This window comes from Hemitrygon akajei, chromosome 7 (assembly GCF_048418815.1).
Source record: "Hemitrygon akajei chromosome 7, sHemAka1.3, whole genome shotgun sequence".
Lineage (NCBI taxonomy): Eukaryota > Metazoa > Chordata > Chondrichthyes > Myliobatiformes > Dasyatidae > Hemitrygon > Hemitrygon akajei.
In genome coordinates, this window is record NC_133130.1 from 185,444,456 (window position 1) to 185,460,841 (window position 16,386).

Below are 16,386 nucleotides of genomic sequence, written 5' to 3' on the forward strand. Positions count from 1 at the left end.
CTTCCTCAGGTAGGGCAAGGATGCTCAACCAGAAGCAGGGTAAATATTAAAATAACAGCAGTGGGAAGTTTATAGTTACTACATGGTGGCCATCACCAATAAATTTAAAGAAGCAATGACTTCTAGAAGCTGAGAAAACATTGGAGTTAAAAGGGATTCCTAAATGGACATTGAACCTGTGAACACTACCTCACTTTTTTAATGGCAACACGAGTGAATCTGCAGATGCTGGAAATAAATAAAAAAACACAAAATGCTGGCAGAACTCAGCAGGCCAGACAACATCTATGGGAGGAGGTAATAACGACGTTTCGGGCCGAAACCCTTCACCAGGAGTGAAGTAACATGGGATGGTCGGGGGGTGGGGGGGGGGGTAATAAGAAGTGGGGGGAGGGATAAAGTAGAGAGCTGGGGAGTGATAGGCTGGAGGGAAATGGGCTAGGGGGAAGGTGGAGAATTATGGGAAATAAAAGAGAAAGAAAGGTAGGGCTGGGGGAGAGATTATAGTGAGGGGGGAAAAGAGAGAAAGAGAATCAGACTAAAATAATAGATAGGGATGGGGGTAAGGGTGGGGGGCAGGGGTATCAACGGAGGTCAGTGAGTTGGATGTTCATGCCGGCAGGAAGGAGGATACCTAGGCAGGAGATAAGGTATTGCTCCATCGACCTGCGTCTGCCTATCTCGACTCTGTTTTATCTCCCCTTGTTCAATCCCTTCCCACCTATGTCCATGATACTTCCCATGCTTTACATCTCTTCAAAGATTTCAAGTTCCCTGGCCCCCACTGCCTCATTTTCACCATGGACGTCCAGTCCCTATATACCTCTATCCCCCACCAGAAAGGTCTCCAAGCTCTCCGTTTCTTCCTGGATTCCAGACCCAGCCAGTCACCTTCTACCACCACTCTTCTCCGCCTCGCGGAAGTAGTCCTCACACTTAACAATTTCTCCTTTGACTCCTCCCACTTCCTCCAAACTAAAAGTGTAGCCATGGGCACCCACATGGATCCTAGCTATGCCTGCCTTTTTGTCGGCCATGTGGAGCAATCTATGTTCCAAGCCTACACCGGTATCTGTCCTCCTCTTTTCTTGCGTTATATCGACGACTGCATCGGTGCTGCTTCCTGCACGCATGCTGAGCTCGTCGACTTCATTAACTTCGCCTCCATCTTTCACCCCAACCTCAAATTCACCTGGTCTATTTCCGACACCTCCCTCCCCTTTCGAGATCTTTCTGTTTCTATCTCTGGAGACACCCTATCCACCGACGTCTACTACAAACCTACTAACTCCCACAGCTACCTAGACTATTCCTCCTCCCGCCCTGTCTCCTGCAAAAATGTTATCCCTTTCTCTCAATTCCTCTGCCTCCGCCACATCTGCTCTCAGGATGAGGCCTTTCATTCTAGAACAAAGGAGATGTCTTCCTTTTTTAAAGAAAGGGGCTTTCCTTCGTCCACTATCAACTCTGCCCTCCATCGCGTCTCCTGTATTTCACGCACCTCTGCCCTCACCCCATCCCCCCCACCAGCCCACCAGGGATAGAGTCCCCCTGGTCCTCACCTATCACCCTACCAGCCTACAGATCCAACGCATAATCCTCCGTAACTTCCGCCACCTCCTACGTGATCCCACCACCAACCACATCTTCCCCTCCCTCCCACTCTCGGCTTTCTGCAGGGATCGCTCCCTACACGACTCCCTTGTCCATTCATCCCCCCATCCCTTCCCACCAACCTCCCTCCAGGCACTCATCCCTGCAAACGGAAGAAGTGCTATACCTGCCCCTACACTTCTTCCCTCACCACCATCCCAGGCCCCAGACAGTCCTTTCAGGTGAGGCACCACTTCACCTGCGAGTCAACTGGGGTGATATACTGTATCCGGTGCTCCCGATGTGGCCATTTATACATTGGGGAGACCTGCCGCAGACTGGGAGACCGTTTGGCCGAACACCGGCGCTCGGTCCTCCAGCAGTGGCAGGATCTCCCTGTGGCCACACACTTCAATTCCACAGACCACTCCCACTCCGACATGTCTGTCCATGGCCTCCTCTACCGTCAAGATGAGGCCACACACAGGTCGATGGAGCAATACCTTATCTCCCACCTAGGTAGCCTCCTTCCTGCTGGCATGAACATCCAACTCACTGACCTCCATTGATACCCCTGCCCCCCCACCCTTACCTCCATCCCTATCTATTATTTTAGTCTGGTTCTCTTTCTCTCTCTTTTCCCCCCTCACTATAATCTCTCCCCCCAGCCCTACCTTTCTTTCTCTTTTATTTCCCATAATTCTCCACCTTCCCCCTAGCCCATTTCCCTCCAGCCTATCACTTCCCAGCTCTCTACTTCATCCCTCCCCCCACTTCTTATCCCCCCTCGACCATCCCATGTTACTTCACTCCTGATGAAGGGTTTCGGCCCGAAACGTCGTTATTACCTCCTCCCATAGATGCTGTCTGGCCTGCTGAGTTCTGCCAGCATTTCGTGTTTTTTATGCACTTTTTTAATATATATTTTATTTCGGTTTTTTTGCATGATTTTTAATCTATTCAATATACGTATATTGTAATTGATTTACTTATTTATTATTATTATTTTATTTATTTTTCTTCTGTATTATGTATTGCATTGAACTGCTGCTGCTAAGTTAACAAATTTCATGACACATGCCGGTGATAATAAAGCTAATTCTGATTCTGTAAGTTGGCAAGTGTGCCAACATGCAGACAATGGTTAGAAGTTGCCATAATCTGTTAAGGAAGCAGCTTCAAAAATCTAAAGGCATTCACAATAATACTTTACCCTGTCACCGGGTAGGCCGGCTGGGCCTTCCACCTTCCCATCATCCCCTTGTTCACCCTGGAGCATAAGAAAAATACTGTTAATAACACTCTTAAGTAGACTCTGGAAAACTGTTACAAGTGGGTCTAACCTAAGGTCCAATGAGGTGTTAATGATCTGATCACTATGACAATAAAAGAAAAAACAGGACAAAAGTAGAGAAAACAAGAATACTATTTATTTATTTTTATTTTGAGGTACAGTGTGGACGAGGCACTTCCAGTCCTTTGCGCTACACTGTCCCGTGGCCCCTGGCAACCCCGATTTAACCCTAACCTAACCACAGGACAATTTACAATGACCAATTAACCTACCCGATACGTCTCTAGACTGTGGAAGGGAACTGCAGGACCAGTAGAAAACTCACGCATTCCACGGAAGAACATACAGAGACTCCTTACAGAGGACACTGGAACTGAACTCTGAACTCTGACGCCCTGAGCTGTAATAATACCACGCTAACCACTACTGGAAAGGGATCTTTTCCAGTAAGTCAACTCTTCACTGATCATTGAACCTAAACCCTTGAGTCACTCAAAAATTGGCAGACTTGCTACATTTCTAGATTAACGATCTAGATTTTTAGATAACATTATTTAATGCCAGTGTTAACTTAGAAATTAAGTAAAGATTTATTGGTGTATTAATTTCTACGTTAGGAACATTACTACAGAAGAAAGATTTTCACTAATTTCTACATAGATATATTGTAAATGTCACAAAATATTCCACTTTTGACTCCATTAGACTGCATTCAGTCTAGGGAGATATGGTAGTTAGGGTGAGGGAGAGGATGAGTTCTGGCAGGAAATACAGTCATTGGATAGATTCAGGTTATTCTCTCCAATGTTGATCAGATTAAGTAAAAACCCGATGGAGAAATTTAAGATCAGGGTGGATGTTGTTAGAAACACCCACATCAGGGATTGTGGCTCAAGTATGGCCCATGGTATCTCCTGACTGGGCTTGCTGGAGGGTAAAGTTTCCTTCTCTTTGGCAGGGCCTCAGGATCGGGGCTGCAGTTTTGTGGGAAGTGAGGTGCCTGATGAGGCCAGTATGGGAACTGCAGATGAAGCAAGAGATATGCATGTGTTACCAATCAACCTTTACCCTATATCCCCTGTGATGCTCTGTACGGACAATCTTTCCTCTTTCCTCTCAGTCCTTGCTCAGGGTCTCAACCCAAAACATTGACTTACACCTTTTGTCTTCATAGATGCTGCTTGACCCACTTAATTCTTTCAGCATTTTGTTTTTGTCCAGAATCAGACATAAAAACAATATGGAATGTCTAACTGAACCAAGTGGGTGTAACTAGGGTCCTGATGCTAGGGGTGTTGATATGGGCATAGGTTCCAGTGAATTTAAAGACTTTGTTGGAGGTATCTTTCCAGTGTTTTGACATGCTTGCTGTAGGTCATATATGTCAAACTCAAGGCCCGCGGGCCAAATCCGGCCCGCAGTGGAATTATCTTTGGCCCGCGAGATAATATCTAATTACTATTAAAGCTGGCCCCAGTAATCGAAGCGCCTATGGCGTATGATATGGCTAATGCTGAGTTTATTCAGGTACCAGGTTTTCAGGGTTTTTAGTGTTTATTCGGCAGTCTTCTTCATAAGAAACGGAATTTGTAAAGTGAAACACTTTGTAGTTATAGCAGAGACTGAGACACATGAGAGCAGGCTGAAAAAATGGAGGCAACAAAAGCTGCGTTCGCACGCGTCCGACTGATCCGGCCCGCATGAAGCTGCATTTTGCTCAATCCGGCCTGTGACCTAAAATGAGTTTGACACCCCTGAAAGTCCAGATTTCATGAGGAGACGTACGTCAAGTAGACTACAGGTTTTGTGGCAGGTGTGAAACCTTGATCTTCGAACACTCTTTTCCTCAGTTGACCAATCAGAGCAGCAAGGTCACATAGCAGTTAGTGGAAGGCTTTATAGCGCCAGCTCCTGCAGCTGTCTTTAAAGAGTTTGTACATTTTCCCCATGACCGCACGGGTTTCCTCCAGTTAGGGAACTGTGGGATGCTATGCTGGCACTGGAAGCTTAGTGACATTTACAGGCTGTCCCTAGCACTTCCTTAGACTGTGTTGGTCGTTGACACAAATAATGCATTTTACTGTAGAGTATGTTTCAATGTACATGTTTGTACACACGATAAATAATACTAATCTTAATTTCTGATCAATGTCTGTGTTGGTGCATTGTAGACAATGCTGAGTGTTCTAAGGCTCAAATCATTGTGGGCATCAGGAGGGGTCTTCTCTGTGACCCGTCGCCATTGAGGAGTGAGGATAATGCTGAATAAGTGAACAGGGAAAGGATCATGGCAGGAAAGGACCAGGTAAATTAGGTACCGGATACAGTATCTGAAACAAAAAAAGATGCTGGAGGTGAATTTTATTTACTAACCTTTTAAAATCTTGTTTTCACTGCAAAAGCAGTGTTTTTGGGCCATTCCTAATTACCTTAAGAAACATATTGGTGCCTTTTTAACTTCTGCTGAAGATATTTCAAAACAGTTAATGGCTAGTTCCAGAAATGATGAGGCACTGGTGATACATTTCCAAGTCAGGGAGGTGTGAAGCTCCCAGGCTGTTGTGCTTCAGTGTGCCTGGTACCCTGGTCCTTGGTGTGGAGGACAGATGTTACTGTTGCTGTCAGAATAGCCTTGGTGAACAGCTGTACTGCATCTTGTAGATACACTGTATATTGTAACATCTGCTGCCAGAGGAGTCGGGAATGAACATCAGAGTGCAGGATATGAACTAATCAGGGGGATTGTTGGACAATGTTGAGCTTTGGGGAGTTATTGGAACTCTAGGCAAGTGGGGAGTATTCCACCACATTCCCGGTGGAAAGGTTTTGGGCTATCAGGAGATGAGTTACTCATTGTAGCCTTTGACTTGATGTTGCAGGCACAAGAAACTCCAGATGTTGGGATCGGGAGCAAAATAAAAAGCAAACTGCTGGTGGAGCTCAGCAGGTCAGGCAACATCTGCAGAGGGAAATGGAGAGCTGACGCTTTGTGTTGAGACCCTTCTCCTGGTTTGAAAAGAGCTGTGAGTAGAGGGCCAGCATAAAGTGAAGAGGTGGGACAAGAGCTGGAAAGTGATAGGCAGATCCAGGTCAGGAGGGTGACTGATGCATGGAGAGGGAAACATGGAAATAGTGGCAGATGGAGGCAAGGAAAGGCTGCAGATGATGGAATCTGATAGGAAAAGATGGCCAAACATGGAATTGAACAAGTAGGGTGGTGAACAGATGAGAACAGGGATGGGGACGGGGGAACCCAGTGGGAGGAGTGTATGGGTGATTGGCAGATGGAGTGGGAGGAGGAGGGGGAATAAACTGAGCGATAGGGGGCTGCGAGGAGAGGATGGGTGTGTTGGGTAACCCAGGTTGAGAGGGAAAGGGACACAGGGTCAGCAAGTCAGCAGAAACTGGAGAATTCACTGTTCATGGGCGGGTTGTAGACAACCCAGGTGGATTATGAGGTGGCTCATAAAGAGGCCATTTAAGATGGACAGCTTCCTGATTTGGACAAACATATAGGACAGAGAAGGTAAGGATGACTGCTTCTCTCCCCTTCAGAGCTCTTTGTGGTTGTGAAATCCATATGTTCACCACCCTCTAGGAGAAGAAATTTCTTTCAGCATAGTCCTAAAGGGTTTACTCCATTGGCTAAGACTGTGACTCCTCTGTCAGCTAGGGGAATCAGTCTTCTCACAGTCAGGCTCCCTCAGCCGGTCAGAAATTAATATGTTTCAATTAGATCCCCTCTCCTTGTTCTAAATTCTAGCGAGCACAAACTTTGCCAACCTAGTCTCATCTAATAGAGCAGTCCACCATCCTTCAAATTGCAAACACGAGGAAATCTGCAGATGCTGGAAATTCAAGCAACACACACAAAATGCTGGTGGAATGCAGCAAGCCAGGCAGCATCTATAGGAAGAAGCACTGTTGACATTTCGGGCCGAGACCCTTTGTCAGGACAGTCCTAACGAAGGGTGCACAATACAAAGTCTTAGCACAACCTTCACAGTGAGAAGATTTGAGTTTCAAAACCGACAGTCTTGTTCCTGGACTTAAACCTTCTCACTCTGAAAGCCAGTGTACCTTCTGCCTTCTTAGCTGCTTGCCGCTTCATACTTGCTTTCAGCGGTGGGAACTGATTATTCACTCATGCTGAGTATTTCCAGCATTCTCATTTATTTCAGGCTCACAGCAAACTGCGGCATTGGTGTTCCACAATTCCAGAACTGTTTTGCTTCCTCTCAATTGTACTCCATCTTCTTCCAATCTCAATAAGTCTGTCTTATAAGACCTCAAGAAAGGGAGTTTGTGGAGTGCCTCCGAGATGGATTCTTAGAACAGCTTGTACTGGAGCCTACCAGGGAGAAGGCAATTCTAGATTTAGTGTTGTGCAATAAACCGGATTTGATCAGGGACCTCGAGGTAAAGGAACCATTAGGAGGTAGTGACCATAATATGATATGTTTTAACCTACAATTTGAGAAGGAGAAGGGAAAATCGGATGTGTCAGTATTACAGTTGAACAAAGGGAACTATGGAGCTATGAGGGAGGAGCTGGCCAAAGTTCAATGGAACAATACCCTAGCAGGGAAGACAGTGGAACAAAAATTGCAGGTATTTCTGGGAATAATGCAGAAGGTGCAGGATCGGTTCATTCCAACGAGGAAGAAAGATCCTAAGGGGAGTAAGGGGTGGCCGTGGCTGACGAGGAAAGTAAAGGGCAGTATAAAAATAAAAGAGAAGAAGTATAACATAGCAAAGATGAGCGGGAAACCGGAGGACTGGGAAGCTTTTAAAGAGCAACAGAAGATAACAAAAAAGGCAATATGCCAAGGAAAAATGAGGTATGAAGGTAAACTAGCCAAGAATATAAAGGAGGATAGTAAAAGCTTCTTTAGGTATGTGAATAGCAAAAAAAAGTTAAGACCAAAATTGGGCCATTGAAGACAGAAACGGGTGAATTTATTATGGGGAACAAGGAAATGGCAGATGAGTTGAACAGGTGCTTTGGATCTGTCTTCACTAGGGAAGACACAAACAATCTCCCAGATGTAATAGTGGCCAAAGGAACTAGGGTAAAGGATGAACTGAAGGAAATTTATATTAGGCAAGAAGCGGTGTTGGATAGACTGTTGAGTCTGAAGGCTGATAAGTCCCAGGGACCTGATGGTCTGCATCCCAGGGTACTTAAAGAGGTGGCTCTAGAAATTGTGGACGCATTGGTAATCATTTTCCAATGTTCTATAGATTCAGGAACAGTTCCTGCTGATTGGAGGGTGGCTAATGTCCCACTTTTCAAGAAAGGAGGGAGAGAGAAAACAGGGAATTATAGACCGGTTAGCCTGACGTCAGTGGTGGGAAAGATGCTGGAGTCGATTATAAAAGAGGAAATTACGACACATTTGGATAGCAGTAGAAGGATCAGTCTGAGTCAGCATGGAATTATGAAGGGAAAATCATGCTTGACTAATCTTCTGGAGTTTTTTGAGGATGTAACTATGAAAATGGACAAGGGAGAGCCAGTGGATGTAGTGTATCTGGACTACCAGGAAGCTTTTGATAAAGTCCCACATAGGAGATTAGTGGGCAAAATTAGGGCACATGGTATTGGGGGCAGAGTACTGACATGGATTGAAAATTGGCTGGCTGACAGAAAACAAAGAGTAGTGATTAACGAGTCCCTTTCGGAATGGCAGGCTGTGACCAGTGGGGTACCGCAAGGTTTGGTGCTGGGACCGCAGCTGTTTACAACATACATTAATGATTTAGATGAAGGGATTAAAAGTAACATTAGCAAATTTGCTGATGACACAAAGCTGGGTGGCAGTGTGAAATGTCAGGAGGATGTTATGAGAATGCAGGGTGACTTGGACAGGTTGGGTGAGTGGGCAAATGTATGGCAGATGCAGTTTAATGTGGATAAATGTGAGGTTATCCACTTTGGTGGCAAGAACAGGAAGGCAGATTACTATCTAAATGGAGTCAAGTTAGGAAAAGGGGAAGTACAACGAGATCTAGGTGTTCTTGTACATCAGTCAATGAAAGCAAGCATGCAGGTACAGCAGGCAGTGAAGAAAGCTAATGGCATGCTGGCCTTTATAACAAGAGGAATTGAGTATAGGAGTAAAGAGGTCCTTCTGCAGCTGTACAGGGCCCTGGTGAGACCCCACCTGGAGTATTGTGTGCAGTTTTGGTCTCCAAATTTGAGGAAGGACATTCTTGCTATTGAGGGAGTGCAGCGTAGGCTCACAAGGTTAATTCCTGGAATGGCGGAACTGTCACATGTTGAAAGATTGGAGCGACTGGGCTTGTATACACTGGAATTTAGAAGGATGAGAGGGGATCTGATTGAAATATATAAGATTATTTTAAGGGATTGGACACACTGGAGGCAGGAAGCATGTTCCCACTGATGGGTGAGTCCAGAACTAGAGGCCACAGTTTAAGAATAAGGGGTAGGCTATTTAGAACAGAGATGCGAAAAAACTTTTTCACCCAGAGAGTGGTGGATATGTGGAATGCTCTGCCCCAGAAGGCAGTGGAGGCCAAGTCTCTGGATGCATTCAAGAGAGAGTTAGATAGAGCTCTTATAGATAGCGGGGTCAAGGGATATGGGGAGAGGGCAGGAACAGGGTACTGATTGTGTATGATCAGCCATGATCACAGTGAATGGCGGTGCTGGCTAGAAGGGCCAAATGGCCTACCCCTGCACCTACTGTCTATTTATTGTCTGTTTCAGTCAAGCTCAGATGGTATTGGAGGCAATCACCTGACTCTCCCAGCTTACAACAGATCGGGCAGGTATTTGTATGATTTTTATCCTGGGAGAGAATGATAGAAGAAGGTCTCTTGTGCTTTCCTATCATAGATGATTAGAGGTATTCAGTGATTTATCAATAATGCATTCAATTTGACAATTCATCCCTCCAAGAGGAGCACAACCTTGTCGTTGGGTTTGGAGGCTTGTGTGCCTCAGTGACCTGGAGAGCTGTGTTGGCTGGAGTCAGGGCTTTATGCTTTGGCTCTTGGTAGGGTCACCCATGCCAAACAGGTCAAAGGGTAGTGGCCAGACTAAGAGTGGTCCACCAGGTTTGGGGGTTCAGCTCAAGGTTAACAACAAAACTGTTACAGAAGCAGCAATGAAAAATCCTTCTACATCTGAGTGTTATGGTATTCTTGAGTCTCCACCCGAGACTTGCATGTCTGACAGTAGTGAAAACTGAGAGAAAGCTACTGACGTGATGAAGGAAGCCCTGAACACTGCCAGGGATGGGGGAACTTTCATTTCTGCCCTAAACGCTATCGGCATAATGGACAGTAAGTTGACAAATCAATATTCAAATTTGTATGGGAGGGGACTAACTAACAGCTCACTCATTGGCTGAATTGTTCTCTATGCTGTTTCATTCTATGATTCTATTAGTGTTTTTTTAAAGGAAGAGTGATGACAAATGAAGCTCAGAATTTGAATGAAAAGGCAGTTTTGGTCCTTACAAGTCAAAATGCCAGACATTACGAAACAATGTTTTTTTTTCTAATCTTCCAGTGAAACAAGAGCTTTCTTATGGGGTTGTGTGCAGACAGCAAGTTAATTTCAACTGTCAGGACTTGGCAGTAGCTCCCACCTTTTGGTCTGCTAGAGAATCCTGGGGAGTTTGTTTTCCTGGCAGCTGAGCCCAGCTGAATCAGAGCCAGTTTTTAATCACAGATAATGTAGAAGTGATTCAGCACTGAACCATAGGACTCTGCTTTTAAGGCCGAGTTCGGAGAACTCATTTCTAAACCAATCAAGAAACCCCAAACATCATGACAATCAGAAAATGGGAGTAATTACAGTTAAAATGGCTTGGGAGTCAGATTGTTTCCATCTCCCAATACAGCAATCACTCCCTCTGACGAATGCAATAAAAAAAATTAAAGCATAACTGTTATATTTGGTAATCCTCAGATGGTTGCTCCCGTCTGCCCCATTTTACCATTGAATTTTACAAATACAAAGTGAGTATTATTTGAAACCATTAAAAGTTCTGTTTGTAAATGAGACAATAAGCTGTAATTCTGAAGCATTGTTCAATGTATGTGAGCAAAATTTCCAGGAAATAGACTTTCAGTTGTGAAAAGTATGTTTAATATATTTGTTTTAAAATTCCCTTTCTTACATTACTATGGTGATATTAGCCTGAATAAAATAAATGCCTCGTAATATTTTCAGACAAATGTTTTTCAAACAGATTGATTGGGCCAGATAACGCTGGACCCCAGAGGACTACCAGGAAGGTTGCTCATACACCCTCATTTACTTTTCTGTAAGCGGACTTGACAGAGAGACCTCAGTATGTGCGGTTGGGAGACTGTAGGTCTGACACGGTGGTCAGCAGCACAGGAGCGCCGCAGGGGACCGTGCTCTCTCCGGTCCTGTTCACCCTGTACACATCAGACTTCCAATATAACTCGGAGTCCTGCCATGTGCAGAAGTTCGCTGACGACACGGCCATAGTGGAGTGTGTCAGGAATGGACAGGAGGAGGAGTATAGGAAACTGATACAGGACTTTGTGATATGGTGCAACTCAAACTACCTGCGTCTCAATATCACCAAGACCAAGGAGATGGTGGTGGACTTTAGGAGACCTAGGCCTCATATGGAGCCAGTGATCATTAATGGAGAATGTGTGGAGCAGATTAAGACCTACAAGTATCTGGGAGTACAGTTAGACGAGAAGCTAGACTGGACTGCCAACACAGATGCCTTGTGCAGGAAGGCACAGAGTCGACTGTACTTCCTTAGAAGGTTGGCGTCATTCAATGTCTGTAGTGAGATGCTGAAGATGTTCTATAGGTCAGTTGTGGAGTGCGCCCTCTTCTTTGTGGTGGCGTGTTGGGGAGGCAGCATTAAGAAGAGGGACGCCTCACGTCTTAATAAGCTGGTAAGGAAGGCGGGCTCTGTCGTGGGCAAAGTACTGGAGAGTATAACATAGGTAGCTGAGCGAAGGGCGCTGAGTAGGCTACGGTCAATTATGGAAAACCCTGAACATCCTCTACATAGCACCATCCAGAGACAGAGAAGCAGTTTCAGCGACAGGTTGCTATCGATGCAATGCTCCTCAGACGGGATGAAGAGGTCAATACTCCCCAATGCCATTAGGCTTTACAATTCAACCGCCAGGAGTAAGATATGTTAAAGTGCCGGGGTTGATTGTATTTAATGTATCTAAGTAAACTACTTAAGAACTTTTTAAAAGCTATTATTAATGCTTTTTGAGAGAGTGATTTAGATGCATATCATATTTTTACTGAGTAATTTATGTAATTAGTTTTGCTAAAACAAGTGTATGGGACATTGGAAAAAATGTTGAATTTCCCCATGGGGATGAATAAAGTATCTATCTATCTATCTGACAAGTTAAGCCTGACACCAGAGAGGCAGGGCAGTCTCCAACATGGTAAGTCGGCTCTCTGGCAGTGTATGTCTGAATCTCCCCTTCGAGATAGTTAAGGACTATTTAAATAATTTTTAAAACATCAATAAAAATTATAAATACTAAAATACTGCCATTTAATATCACATCATAAAACATATGAAAAAGGAAAGTAATACTAGCACTTAATCTGCACCTGCCATTTTCCACCAGGGTCGGCTAATCCATTCACACAAATAGGGTCACCATATTATGTAATTTAGCTCAGAGCTCATTACTTTTAAGATCAAGACTTCAAAGTCAGCAGTAAGCTCAATATCCACTAGCCAACAGTGATCCCTACAGTTCTCCATGCTTCTGAGACATTGACTACCTAAGCACTACAGATATCTCACGAATATTGTTGCAAAATCTTCACTTTCATTGTCAAGGTACCTGCACCTAAGTCAGTGCCCTCTCCCAGGTCAGCATGTCAGCAGTTGGCTCTGCTGGGCAGCCCACCTGCATCCTTATGCTCAGCAGCAGTTTCTTAAAAACAGGCACCCTATTCTGACTTCTCTCGTGGTAGAGATTATCATATGGACAAAGGAGAAGATTCAGGGATGTTCTCATTGAAAAAGTATAATTTATCCTCTGAACTGCAGGAGAGGGAGCACTAAGTACTTTGAGTCCATTTGTCAGAAGGAACCAGAAATCCAGTGTAGACAGAGCAAAAAGAGTAGCAGCACCCAAACAACTCAAACACTTGCCCCATCAGGCACTTTCTAACCATTTCACCACTCAGAGACCACAGGACTAGAGAGGAAGCTAATCATCCTTGACCATCAAGGGATTGCAAAAGAAGAAAAGAAAGAGGAAATGAACAAGCCAATTTGATGAGCACTGGCTTTCTCTTTCCAGGACATCAGTTGGGATCAACAGTGAGTTGAACACTGAAGACGGTGACCAGATATGCAAGCCTATGATCATAGGATCACTTTAGACTCTTGTTTGGACCAAGTATACACAAAAATGCAAAATGAACTAAGCCAGGAACAGTTGTTACACAGTTTTTTTTTTAGCCCCAAGTGTAGTCAGAAGTTAATTAATCACATGTATGATTTCAATCTTTTTGAAATTAAATCATCCAGTTATGCCAACATTAAAACAGTTTAGTCACTAGAAAAGCTATATTTATTTGACAACAGTAAAATAATCATTTTAAGATGCATTCATTAAATTTTTTTTTAAATTTTAATTTTATTTTTATACTACAGTACAGTACAGGCCCTTTGGCCCTCGATGTTGTGACAACCCATATATTCCTTAAAAAAAGTACTAAACCCACACTACCCCGTAACCCTCTATTTTTCTTTCATCCATGTGCCTGCTGTCCAAGAGGCTCTTAAATACTCCTAATGTTTTAGCCTCCACCACCATACCTGGCAAGTCATTCCAGGCACCTATAACCCTGTAAAAAACTTACCCCTGATGTCTTCCCTAAACTACCCTCCCTTAACTTTGTACATATGCCCTCTGGTGTTTGCTATTCGTGCCCTGGGAAACAGGTATTGGCTATCCACCCTATCTATGCCTCTCATAATCTTGTACACCTCTATCAAGTCCCCTCTCATCCTTAAACATAGAACATAGCGTAGTACAGCACATTACAGGCCCTTCGGCCCACAATGTTGTGCCAAACTCTGCCTCCCATATAACCCTCCACCTTAAATTCCTCCATATTCCTTCTATGCTCCAAAGAGAAAAGTCCCAGTTCTGCTAACCTTGCCTCATAAGACTTATTTTCCAATCCAGGCAACATCCTGGTAAATCTCCTCTGCACCCTCTCCATAGCTTCCACATCCTTCCTATAATGAGGTGACCACAATTTCATGAAAAGAATATAATGATATCATAATATCATTATTATGATATTGTGTATATAACATCTTGACAGTGCTTCCCAATGACTGCTCTGTGGACTGGTGCTGATTTGTAGAAACATTTTGCCAATTCATGTGAGATTAGATAAAAATGAATACTTCTATACTTTTAAGGAGGGAAACATTGACACAGACTTCCTATATTTCCAAGAAGAGTAGAATTTCACAAAATCCCAAATAGTTCATAGTGAGGTCACATTCTTGTCTACTGCAACTCCACTTTGGGTCATCCATTGATCAGGGTACAGGAGTGGTCCCTTGGTAAATTGCCAGGTGTGTGACTGAAGGTGGGGAAGTGGGTAGGTATGTGTTCAGAGCCAGGTGTGTGGAACATGGGCCAGGAATGTGGTTCAACCAGTGGGGGTTGAGAATCTAGGTAGGCGTACGACCTAAATTATGGGTTGTGATCAGAGAATGGACTAAAGAAAACATGTGAAATAGAAACTAGAGTGGCCTATTGTATCTTTCTCTCCTGCTCTATCTTTTAGGCAGATCTAGGTTGTTTTTCTACCTTATTATTCTCCAAAAAATCCCTATCTCTTACTTCCACACTATTTAAAAACCCATGAATCTCTGTCCTGAAATGAATATCAGGTACTTTGATAAATTTACTTTTAACTTCTGAATATACAAAATTATTGAATATCCACAGCTCTCTGAAATGGAAAATTTCAAGGACTTACAATGTTTTTAGAAGAAGAAATTGCTCCTTATCTCAGTCCTTAACTGTCTGATCCATATTTTGAGACTGATTCCTGTACCAGCCACCCAGAGTTTTAGATGGTCCAGACAAAGGAAACATCTGCCCAGCATCCCCCTCACCAAGATCATTAACAATTTTATATGCTTCAATGAAATTAGATCTTATTCACATAAACTGGAGGGAGTATAGACTAGTCTACTCAGTGTATCCTCATGAGACAAACCCTCACTTTACTCCCTATAAGGAAAGAATATTCTTCTTTTGGTAAGGAGATCAAATTTATGAACACTACTCACACCCTAAATCCAATCACTTTCAAATTAAGTAAAATATACTTTCCTAATTGCTTGTGATCCATGTAAAAGAAAACCCAGATAGTGATTTGCTTGTTAAAGTAAAACCTGAACCCAAATGACCACAGGTGAGTTAAATCTGCCCTGCAACATGGTACTTAATAATTTCTTTTCCACATGCAGTCCCACCTGTGTCAACCCTAACCCTAAACTTGCAGAATATGATGTGCAAGCACTGGGACTTAGGGAGAGTGATATCCTTGCTTGGAAAATAAACACCAAGAATGGTGAAATCTTCCTTTCACTTACTATTAATGAAACCAACACCCGATCATGGCACTAAGGCAAACTTGAAGCTGGTCCAATAAACTCACTACAACCCTGGGAGACATTCACCGTGCATTCCCTTGTTGAGTGTTACACTCTATTGCTGACTCGAAGTTAAATTCGGAATCAACATACCAGTCTTAAGATGCATATACAGTGTACCAGAATGCCCACTTGGGTACATGTATCTTGTCTGCCTGAATCGGGGTATTTTTGAATACAGACTTGCTGGTGACCATTTCCTCAAAAACTATCATGGTTTTCTTAAAGGTTTGGTCCCCATTGGCCAGGAATCAAACATCTGATGGCCTGATATGTGAAATAGGAACTAGCGCGGCCTATTGTATATTTCCATCCTGCTCCATCATTCAGGCAGACCTTGGCTGTTTTTCTACCTCATTATGTTCCCGAAAACCCCCCAACTTCCATTCTACTTAAAAACCCATGAATCTCTGTCCCAAAATGAATGTCAGGGTAGTATATAGAACATAGAAAACCTACAGCACAATAAAGGCCCTTCGGCCCACAAAGCTGTGCCAAACATGTCCTTACCTTAGAAATTACCTAGGGTTACCCATAGCCCTCTATTTTTCTGAGCTCCATGTACCTGTCCAGGAGTCTCTTAAAAGACCCTGTCGTATCTGTCTCCACCACCGTTGCCAGCAGCCCATTCCACACACTCACCACCACTCTCTGCATAAAAAACTTACCCTTGACATTTCCTCTGTACCTTCTTCCAAGCACCTTAAAACTGTGCCCTCTCATGCTAGCCATTTCAGCCCTGGGAAAAAGCCTCTGACTATTCACACAATCAATGCCTCTCATCATCTTATACACCTC

General features: G+C 43.8%; 1 protein-coding gene across 4 annotated transcripts in view; it reads right to left on the reverse strand.

The window, feature by feature from the left end:
- Nucleotides 1-16,386, reverse strand: part of col27a1b (collagen, type XXVII, alpha 1b) — a 591,175-nt gene that overhangs the window by 69,711 nt on the left and 505,078 nt on the right. For all 4 annotated transcript variants that reach the window (XM_073052881.1, XM_073052882.1, XM_073052884.1 and 1 more), the window contains exon 42: nt 2,807-2,863. In XM_073052881.1, the coding sequence (XP_072908982.1) occupies nt 2,807-2,863 (57 nt within the window). The remainder of the gene's footprint in view (nt 1-2,806; nt 2,864-16,386) is intronic.